The 11,557-nt window shown below is 33.1% G+C and overlaps 1 protein-coding gene across 4 annotated transcripts in view; it reads right to left on the reverse strand.

Annotated features, from left to right (window-relative positions):
* Window positions 1–1,175: 1,175 nt before the first annotated feature.
* LOC128172764 (phosphatidylinositol 4-phosphate 3-kinase C2 domain-containing subunit alpha-like) overlaps window positions 1,176–11,557 on the reverse strand; it is a 58,356-nt gene continuing 47,974 nt past the window's right edge. For 3 of the 4 annotated variants that reach the window (XM_052838528.1, XM_052838519.1, XM_052838523.1), the window contains 7 exons: window positions 11,033–11,108; window positions 10,317–10,453; window positions 8,184–8,289; window positions 6,774–6,861; window positions 6,494–6,603; window positions 5,372–5,494; window positions 1,176–5,118 (listed from right to left, as the gene is read on the reverse strand). In XM_052838528.1, coding sequence (XP_052694488.1) covers window positions 4,924–5,118; window positions 5,372–5,494; window positions 6,494–6,603; window positions 6,774–6,861; window positions 8,184–8,289; window positions 10,317–10,453; window positions 11,033–11,108 — 835 coding nt within the window. In that variant the 3' untranslated portion in view covers window positions 1,176–4,923. Of the gene's footprint in view, window positions 5,119–5,371; window positions 5,495–5,535; window positions 6,328–6,493; window positions 6,604–6,773; window positions 6,862–8,183; window positions 8,290–10,316; window positions 10,454–11,032; window positions 11,109–11,557 lie in introns of those variants that run through there. The other variant, XM_052838534.1, reaches the window with a different exon arrangement.

Raw genomic sequence — 11,557 nt, forward strand, 5'->3', positions numbered from 1 at the left:
ATATTTTTAACCGATTACATAAAAATCACTGTTTGAGAACCTCTTATGTAAATTACATGTAAATTCATACGCAGTGATTGGTTGTTGCATTTAGAAGCATTTAAAGATCACAGAATTTAATGGAAAACACAGTAAAAATGTAAATATAAAATTTTACATTGCAAGCTTGCTTTTATTTTCTCGTATCTCCATAAACAATGCCCAAACATTGCTCATTGTCTTGAAAAGTTGTTTCACACCTACAACTATGTACAAATCTGGGTGCATGTCATTTGATGACGTATCACATATGGGGTTTTGGGAAATCTAAAACTGTTGCAGGTTACAGTGTTTAAAACATAGCTTTAATCAAGTACCGGTAAATAATAAGTTGTTTCCTGAATTTTGGTTGATGATTACCATGCATAATGTTTGCAATGTTTTAACACAGAGTAAACAATTGTGAACAATTTGATTTTAATTGCCTTTAGTCTGAAAATTGTACATAAGGGTTCATCATGTGTTTTGTTTTTATTTAAATTGATCGACACACCAATTAATACAGGAAATTAAAGGACTATATATGGTTTGAGCCTAAAATGGCCCCCTAAAATGAACATTGACATTTTACTGTAATTCTTTGTTTTATTTGTACAAATATACATTTGAAGTTTTTCCATAATTTTCATTTTGATTTTAGTGCTCACAATTTAAAAATATAACATCAAAAAGGTTACCTTTTCCCCCCATTTTCTCATTTTTAAGCACAAAACGGCTTGTTTTGAGGCAGTTTTTCTTTAAGGAAACATCGAGTGACTGCTTGAACAAACAAAATATTTTCACCAAAGATGTATCTCTCCAATACTTATAAGTGACAAAAAGTTAATTCTTGTTCAAAGAGTCGCTCTATATTTCCCATTCGAAAAAAGATTTGAAAATTGTCAATTTTTGATTGATTTTGATTGAATTATGAAAATAGCGTCACTTATGACGTCATATACTGTCAGTGAGTGCATATATATCAAATAAATAGGTGAAAAATAGTTTTCATGTCAACTCTTTTATAAATTAAATCACACAAGAAATTAATGTACCTGAATCATTTTAAAACTAGCCAATTTTGGGGGCCAAATTTGTCTAATATCATATATAATTCTTTATCCGAGTTCAGGCGTTCATAATGATCAAAGAAGATATTAATGAGAAATGTATTTATTCAATATGGTATTTTATCACAGATGGAGAACATACATTCAAGTATGAACAAAATAATGTAAAGTTGTATGACAAAACAAATGCTATCTTTGCAGAAACATGATAGATTTTATACAATATGTGAAGGTTAAATACATGTATAAATCATTTCATCTTATAAATGTGTACTCCTCTCTAACTGCAGGTTCTGTAGTTTTAGAGAAAAAATTCTGGTTGGTCACGCGCCATCCGACTTTGCTATAGACCTGCAGGCATCTCCTCTCTTACAAAAATTCATAAGCACAATTTCTACCACAACACTTCGTATTTACACAAATGCAAACTATATTATAATTTTGACATTTTTTCATATCTTAATAATTCCATTTATCTGTAACTTCTTCAAAAGCAAACCTTAAGACTCGGCCATCTGTGAAAATGGCAACCACAAATTATTTAATGTCCGTTATCTTTAATCCTCTAAATTTTTCGAAGAAATTTTAATCCTGGTTTGTAAACTATCACAAAAGAGACTGTGAAATCTTAAATATCAAAGAAGCTTTCTATCCTCAGTGTAAAGGGTGGAATGATAGATGTAATTCACCCAGCGGACTGCTGAAAAACTGAACAATTTAAATATCTACTTGATTGATGAATTAAACATACTGTATACAGGGAAATATTCGCCCCCGTTTTATTTTTGCCCCTTTTGCCCTTGTTACCAGCGGGCAAATTTAAGACTGGGTGAATGTCAATGTTTCATGTTATCTTTCTTTAAACACAACTGTGTCTGGGCATATTCAAGATGGGGTAAAACTGTTTGCAAGTGTAGAAGGGCGAAAATTACACAGGGCGATAATAACACTGTATACAGTAATTGAATCCTTCTGAGCACCATGGCTTACAGGAAATGTGTATCTACTGGGGCCAAACTGATAGGATAGTGACATATTAAAGGTAAAATGGACTTCACAATGTAAATCACGATTCCTACAGCAGCCAGTTACTGTAATTAGCTGCATATGTGTGTGTGTGTGTGTGTGTGTTTATGGTGCAAAGCCACTTCTGCAACATAGCTTAATGTCAAGCATGTAGGCATTTAAATAAATGCATTTAGATGCACAGTGCTCCAATATGTTGTAAAAATCAATTTCCACCAAATACCATACAAGTTAAATACCATTTTACAGTATTCAAAATAAAAACTTCAAATTATGATTAAGAAAGGAATGTGAAAGATGTTCTGTTCTCTTATATGTTCAGTGAAACACAAACCAAAAATTCTGATCTTCCCTGGGTCTATTGCAATACTTAATTATTTTTTTTAGAGTTTTCAACTTAACCCAAAGATTGCTTCTTCTGACTAGATCATATATTGTACTGTGGAATCATTAGAATTTGTTGTGGCTCAGTTTTCATGGTATTCGTGGGTAGCCCTCAAGCACAAATTTACAGCCTCAACGAAAACTTATTGTAAGATATACAGTTTTCCTACTTAATTTAAAAACCGGCGCACTCAAGATATTACATCCCAACAAATAAGCAAAACACCAAAAGTCAATGGAATTTGGCCCCCATGAAATTAAATAACTCCACAGTATATTCCCAGTTCAATTAAATCAGAACAAAACAAGATAGCTGTGTGCCAATGCTCACTTGTCATACCCTTGCTCCGATGTGAATATACAAAATAAGCAAAGTGAACATTTAACAGGAAGTTGGCATCAAATTTGTTCAAAAATGAGTCCCACAACATAGCATGAAAATTTTAGATTAAATTTTAACTAAGTCTTCTTTAAACAGGAAGTCTGATTGGTACAAAAATAAATCCCATTACACAGTATACCAAAGCAAAGAGTGTGTTTAAATTTCAATCATCTGCGATGAAGAATGTGACAGAATTTTGTAACAGATGGACAGACAGACACACACACAACAATAAAACAGTACATCTCCTTCTTCTTCAGAGTGGGGGTATAAATATTATTCATAGGCATGAAATGCAACACATTCCAATTTAATTAAACTGGCAAAAAACAATATAAAGCTAGCATTAACAGGCAACTACAGCAGGACATATCAACATAAGTTTTTGTATGCATGTGTTGATATCATATTTGTATTTGTCCGACTTATGTCATTTGATATCCTTATAATTAGTTGTCATAAGAGGCTGTATTTACATGAAATTCAATGTGTTTTAAAACTATGCAAAAAAATATATTGTGGGGTGCTACCTATTCCGAGATGTATACTTTTACCTTTTTCACCACTAGCGGTGTACACATACGTAAATATGGACTTTTTAGTTAGACTACAAGTTGGTCAAGAAATTCAGATGAAAATAATTTGAGGCTTCATTGTCTAAAAGTTTAAAAGGATGGGTCTACCTTAATACCATCTGCTTGTATATGTTTTGTTTTTATTGAGTGTAAGTGATTTTACAAAGCATTCCAAGCATGGCAGAAATGAAAATAAATTATTAATAATAAATTGATAATAATTGATAAGCAGAATATGGAAAAGATGACCAAATAATATTGCAAAAGACAACTTGATACACAATTAGGTATCATGATTTTCATAATATACTAGATGAACTTGAAACTGATAATGAAAAGATATTTACAAAGGAATGTATAACAGGTAATGACTTAATTAACAACAGCTGACATATCAATTAATTCAGTACACTGTAGAAACCTGAGTGTGAGCACCAACAACCCTCAATGAAGCATCAAAGATGCACTTGTGTAACGGGATAAAATCATGAGCTGTACTGTATCTGTTAGAGGAAGTCATTGCTAACATTCTAACATTTTCATATACTTGTTGTAACTGTAATGTAAGAAAATGTTGGGGTTTTTTTTACGGTTTGTAGAGGTGCTTTTGTCAACTTGGAAGATAAATTTTTTGTGAATTAAAAAATCAGACAAAGTGACACATGTATACAAACTAACAATATAAAAAAGAGGCCGATGAAACATATTTTTACATCAGAAGAACTCAGCTTGGCCCTTGTTCAGGTGAGCAATGAGCTCACATGAAAACACATACAGAACAATACTGAGTGAGTCAAGGAGATTTAGAAAATAGAACAGTGTTTGCATTTGTAATTTTACAACAGCAAAACAAAACCAATCAAATTTCTGTAGCACCAGAGATGTATATATGTCTGATTGGAAGTATAAATAAATAGCACTGTGTCAGGAATTAATTTGATAAAATATATGTGAAAAATTATACAGGCAGGTGGGGTGTTGAGCAGTTTAAAAGGGATACACAAGTACATGTACATATATAATACAAGCAGCATTCATTCCATGGAAGACAAATTAAGATAGATCAAACCAATCACACAAAGGGACTAGGATTTTATTGCAACCTGCACATTAAACTTTTCAAACACCTTTCTGATCATTAATTTTATCAATCAACAAAAAAAATATAAATTAATAATAAAATAGACAAAATAACTATAGAGTACAACGGATCAACTGTAGCTGTGGGAAACTTGGCTTTACACATTAATTGCAAAAAAGAAAACCATAAGGTTATTGCATTAAATCCATATAATTCCACAACAGCTTCAGCAAATGCAATACTATAAACAGATGAGTACATTTTATCAACAAAAAGGTATATTTTTCATAAACCAGTGACAAGCCGAAATTGGTGCCATTGGTAAAGCCAGCTAGCCATCTGTAAGTGGTTAACCATCTGTAAATTGGTTAAACATCTGTAAAGTGGTTAAACGGTGTTGGAACTGGTTATTTGAATTTTCTCCAGATGGTACCACTTTGGTATTTCTTTGGTTACATCCACATCACGTAGTTTAATATATACAGCACCAAGGAGATTGTTCTCTTTCAGAACATCATGGTCCCAAACACTCACTTGTAAAGTTTTCTGTTTCATTTCTTCTAATCTTATCTTATAGTCAATCTGCAAACGAAAAAATATATAGTACATATATATCAGAAATCCCAGTTTTGTACAATATAATATCATCAATGCTATGCGTTCCTACAATCGCTCTCTGGCGACACACGTTCCAGCAATTGGCGATGCAGGCAAATCCTGCGATGCAGGTTAAACGGAAAGCACCCTAGGTCTACTACAAACCATGTAACTAATAATATATATGTATGTAGATGAATGGTTTACTGAGTGGAAAGATTTGCTAACAAAAACTTACCACTTCATTGTAGGTTGGGTGTGTGGAATGTTTAACGATCTTTGTTTTCCGTTTGGTCTGTTTCTCAGAGTCAGGCAGTAAATAGGTCTTCACATAGGGACTAGGTAGTTCTGTAGTGGCTGGCTACAAACAAATAAAAATCTCTTATTTTAATTATTAGCTAAATAGTTCTTCTGGTAGCCTCTTAATTTCAGAAAATCCTGGGGGGTTTTCTAGAGTGGTTTATTTCATTTTTCAATGTAATAAAATTCCAAGGGTTTTGATTTACGACTTGAAGATGTTTCATTGTTTGCTTGTGTGAATAAAAGGATTGGACACAAGTTCTTAAAAACTTAGAATGCTCTTCCCTACATAACAGCCATTCCAAGGGTGTCCAATCCACAATAAAATACAGTCAAACTTCGTTATCTATAACTAAATGGGACTGTTTAGAATCAAGATATCCGAGTATTCCAGATATTGACTCAGAGAGTTAAATACTTTAAAAATAAGTGGTTGGGACTTATAAATCACTTTGACATAATTATCCATTGTATTCGAGATATCAGTGTTGTAAATATCAGAGTGTTTAAATGTAAAAGTATTTTAATTAATGTTGTCATTTTATTAGCGAAATGAAAGCAGTTTTTTAAAAGTTAAAGAATGTGCATATTATAAGTTAAATCATTCTCCGTGTCATGAAGGCACATAAGGTCAGTGCTTATCCCCGGTTTCAATGGTGCTAAGTGGATGAGAGTCATTTACTCCCCATGGATGGGACACCAACTGTCCATTACAGGTTACACAGTTAACTCCAAGTGAATGCAGGTACCCAATTTCCACAAGCCGGATTAAGACAATGTTGACTAAATGCCATTTTTAAGGGCAAAACACACAACACCAAGTGTCCACAGCAGGGTTTGAACCAGCGACCTATGGGTTACTGGCCTAAGGCCTTTGACCACTGAGCCATGTGCCTATGGATTGCTTTAAAATGGTTAGAACTAGACCATGTAGATTACAGTCTGGTCAATATTTGTAAATAAACCTGACTGAATTTTCCTAAGAATACATAGAGAAATTCAATGTACGGTAAATATCATCCAGTAAAGGATGTAAGATGTGAACTCTGGCGAGACTTACTAGGTCTTTGGCATGCATTATCATGATGTGCAGCGTGTCTCTCCTGTGGTGAATGGACAGCTTCACCATTCCAAACTGTGAGGGCGGCTGCACCAACTCCACCTGGTTCTCTGAAAATCATCAATTTTTCATATTTAAAAAAAAAAAAAAATTCAAAAAAAAGATAAATTTAATAATTGCAGAAAATATGTTAAATTTGTCAGTATAACTTGAATTAATAAAGTATTGATGTCTTCACTGAATCATTATTTTGTTTAATCCTATGTTTTGATCGAGGTACCTTTCAGTTTGGTGACATTCAATTTGGCTTTCTGTGCTTCTTGTTCATCTCTTAACAGAGGATGAAAGAATGTATACACAATGTCACTCTGAAAAAAAAGTCACAGATAAAATTGATTTTATTCAGAAACAAGACCTCACAGAGCCATGTATCCATAATGAGTACAAGAGGACAATTCCTCTTGGAAAAAGTGACCATTTTGTTTTGTAAGATTTATGATTGATCATGTCAGTTTTCATATCATAATAAAACCAGAAAATAACAAGTGAAATCTGTCAATGTGACAGCAAACTGGGTTTTCTTTTATGTGAACTGTTTCAATAATCCATGTCAACCCATATCTAGTGAAATGGTGTACCCTGTATACAATATTTTGCCAAAAAATGACTAAGTTCAAAAGCTGGTATTTTTTTCATATATTATTGGAAATCAAAATCCTTGCAATAATCACACCTCTGATATATGTACAGTTGATCTGGAAAAGAACAACTTCCTATCTTGAAAACTGTAGGAGGAGTTATCCATACAATGAGGGTACCCTATATGCAATATTTTGCCAAAAAATGACTAAGTTCAAAAGCTGGTATTTTTTTTCATAAATTATCGGAAATCAAAATCCTAGCAATATGCACAACTCTGATATATGTACAATTGATCTGCAAAAGAACAACTTCCTATCTTGAAAACTGCAGAGGAGTTATCCGTACAATGAGGGTACCCTATATGCAATATTTTGCCAAAAAATGACTAAGTTCAAAAGCTGGTATTTTTTTCATAAATTATCAGAAATCAAAATCCTAGCAATATGCACACCTCTGATATATGTACAATTGATATGCAAAAGAACAACTTCCTATCTTGAAAACTGTAGGAGAAGTTATCCGTACAATGAGGGTACCCTTTTGGCAGCTGCCCGCCCGCCCGCTATTTTCACCATTTTAATAACCGGATTTTTCCTTCGGAAAACCCAGTTAAAAATTTACAACAGTTTAAAAGGGTAGTTAGGTTATATATCTTCCCCTTTCTAAAACAGAAGGATTTTTATTGCCAATAGAGTACTGAATAAACATTAATTTTTACAAAAATATCTTGAATTATTTATGTTGTTCAACTTTCCTTCTATTGCCAGCATCTTATTTCTCGTAGCCTATCTTAAGGTGCATTCAAACAGAAGACCTCTCATTGCTTGCAATATACAGTTATTATAGGGTCTTCCCCCTTCAGTGTAAGACCCTTTAATAATTCTATTGTTTCTTTTTCACTTTTCTAATTGTTAAAGTCTTCTGTTTCCAATGGAAAAGTGACCATACTGTGTTTGACGTATAGTTTCTTTTTCTATTTTTAATCTTTTTTCCTATCTTTTTCTTTTCTTTTAAATGAAATATCTCAAAAATGTGTGGAACTACAAACCTCACACACTTCTGGTGCCTTTCTCCATAACTCATGTAGGAATTTCTCCATCTCCTGCTTCCTGGCCTCTGCTACAGTTTTTATATGTGATCGTCCCATCTGAAATCTGATTATGGCCCCCATAGTTAAATATTATTACAAGTATATTCAATTTTAAACAAAAAGGCCATGAAAGATCTACAGCAATGCATTTTATTAATGCAGAAGGCTTGATGATTGTGGCCCATGGGCCACATTGCTCACCTGAGCAACAATAGGCATAATAAAATCAGCTTAATGGAGTCATCATACAAAATATCTGGACAATGTGGTATAACAAATGTAGATCCTGTATAAATAAAAATCCACACACCCCCCCCCCCCCTAAATATTCTTATGTTTTTAATTAAGTCCCTTTTCTAACAGGATGATTTTATAGTCATATCACATGTTGAGCATTGCAGTTTTCAACTGACAAAAAGATCGTAAAAAATTGTATATATACAGGATATAAACCTAAATCAAACTCTGAACCCCCTGTGAGGCCCAAGAATCGTCCAGGGGCCAAAGTATAAACAATTTTAAAGAATAAGCAATATGTCAAAATGCTTGGATATAATAAAACCATATACAGTAAGATTTCAATTTTTGTTAATAATCAAAATTTTTTCCTTTGTATAACTGGATCCCCAAAGCGGCCCCACCCTAATCCTCAAGATTTTGAATCTACACTCTCTGAAGTTGCTTTCATTTAAAATACAGCTTTTCTAGTCGAACAGTTTTTAAGAAAAAGAGTTTAAGATTTTTCTCTATAATTTATACCGTTATTCCTATGTAAAAATTTGTTTCCCCCCCCCCCCCCCCTTCCCCATTGTGACCCAATCCTACCCCCGAGGATCATGGTTTAAAAAACTTCAATCTACACTACCTGACAATTCTTCCACACAAGTTTCAGCATCCCTGGCTGATTGGTTTCTGAGAAAAAGATTTTTTAAGACTTTTCTCTATATACTGTAGATTCCTAATTAAACACGAGAAATTAATATCCATGTAGAATTGCGTAAAGCATCCTTCGTGGATTTTAAAATCTCTCCATCATTTTCTGAGAGTTCAGAACTATAAGAAATAAGGAGAAAAGTCCACGTTCGTGATTTAATATTATCGCGATTTGATACAAACTAGCGGGATCGTGAAATAAGTAGTCGCGTTATATAAGGATTTTACAGTATTCCTGTGTAAAAATTTGACCCCACATTTGGCCTCACCCAACCCCCAGGACTCATCTACACTACCTGAGAATGCTTCCACATATGTTTCAGCTTTTCTGGCTGATTGTTTTATGAGAAATTTTTTTTTAAAGATTTACACTATATATAGAAATTCGACCCCCATTGTGGCCTTGCCCTACCCCCGTGAGTCATGATTTTTACAAATTTGAATCTACACTACCTGAGAATTCTTCCAAATAAGTTTCAAGAAGAAAGTTGAGCTTTCCTGACTGATTGGTTTCTGAGAAAAAGATTTTAATTAAAGATTTACTATATACTGGTATATTCCTGTGTAAAAGTTTGACCCCCCCCCCTTGTGGCCCCACCTTACCCCCAGGGGGTCATGATTTTCACAACTTTGAACCTATATACACTACCTGAGGATGCTTTTACATGAGTTTCAGTTTTCCTGGCCTAATGGCCGCTTCTTGAGAAAAAGATTTTTGAAAATTTTTTCAATAATTCCTTGTTAACTCCCCTTGTAAAATAGTGTGATTCTTAATTTTCACAACTTTGAATCCCTTTTGCCTTAGGGTGCTTTATGCCAAGTTTGGTTTAAATTGGCCCAGTAGTTATGGAGAAGATGTTGAAAATGTGAAAAGACAGACTGACAGACGGACGACAGACAAAATGTAATCATAATAGCTCACGTGAGCTAAAAATGAATGGATTTTTTTACATTTAGTCTACATAATAATCAATACCTTAACAAATCATAAAAATTTTAGGCCGATCTGATTGCTAATTTGTCGACCATTAAGCCCCCTTAAAGAATGAATTGTTTCTAATAACAGATTTTGGCCAAAGCACTGATCAGTTAAATTTCACCAATTCTGTCAATGACAACTTTTCGAGTTTGAACTTAATTTTCTGATAATGTACTTGCTTGCTTGGGTTGGGAGGCCATGATGTGAGTGGAAACAGTTCCACCACTTTGTTTCTAAACTCCAGAAATTCTGAGAAATGACGGAACACATACATTGGCACTTTTTGGTTGACTCGCTCCACTCTAATTATGAAGATCTGAAGGAGAAAGCCAAACAGAATAAAATCAATGAAATTTGATCAATTTGATGGCTAACTTTGTTTTAACTGTCATAGCTAGTGCACATGATTATAGAAGTATGCGTTTCATAAAAGTGACAAAAAAACAATATGATATCCTTTTTATGCTTTTTTTCTTAAAAACAAATTTATATTTATTTATTAATAATCATTAGGATAACATTTCCAAATATCTGAGGCTAATTCTTTTTAAATAATACAGGATGGATGGCAAAAACATAATTCCCAATTTGATCAATTGATAATATTAACTTGTTTTGTTGCATACAAAAAGAAAATATACAAGTACCTTGACTTGCCGGGTAATTGTATAATATAAAAATCATATCATGTACACCCCTTTCCAAAGACTGTTATATACTGGTGCACAACAGTGAACAAGGGTAAATTGTACACAAATCCTTGTGTAGCATTAAAAGTAAACAAATCTAAGGATCTAATTCTACCAGAATAATAGCCTATTAAATACTTTCTAAAATCGATATAATCGTGACCAGCATTGTACCTCGTAGAAAAGAATGAGATTTGGAGACTTACATAGTGCTTTTCTGGCTGATAACGTTTCTGATATCCATGTACCGCTACACATTTTATTTTCCCATCTGTGTTTATGCTAAGAGAAAAGAAAGCTATACGTAAGCAGAAGCATGTCTATATATACATGTATCTCGTTTATCACATTTCAGCATCCATGCAGATAAAGGCTACAAAATCATCTATTATATAATATTAAGAGAAAAATTAATAGACTTTTTCATGACTATATAAACAGATAAAGTAAAAGTCATTACTTTTTTAAAGAACAATATTATTCTAAAACTCAAGTTTAAATCATTCATTTTGAAGAAAAATAAATAAAAAGAGTCTGACGAGTCGGCAAGATTGAAATACAGTCTGTGGCAATTCAATGTATGGAAAATCACCATTGTATGTACAAAAAAGGCCAAATGAAAAAAAAGATCTATATACTGCAATCCTAATAGTATACAAAACTTAAAGTTCAGAAACAGAATACAAATTGCCAAACATACTGTATAACATGCCCAGAAAAATAATGTTATT

This window comes from Crassostrea angulata, chromosome 1, assembly GCF_025612915.1.
Source record: "Crassostrea angulata isolate pt1a10 chromosome 1, ASM2561291v2, whole genome shotgun sequence".
In the NCBI taxonomy this organism is placed as follows: Eukaryota; Metazoa; Mollusca; class Bivalvia; order Ostreida; family Ostreidae; genus Magallana; species Magallana angulata.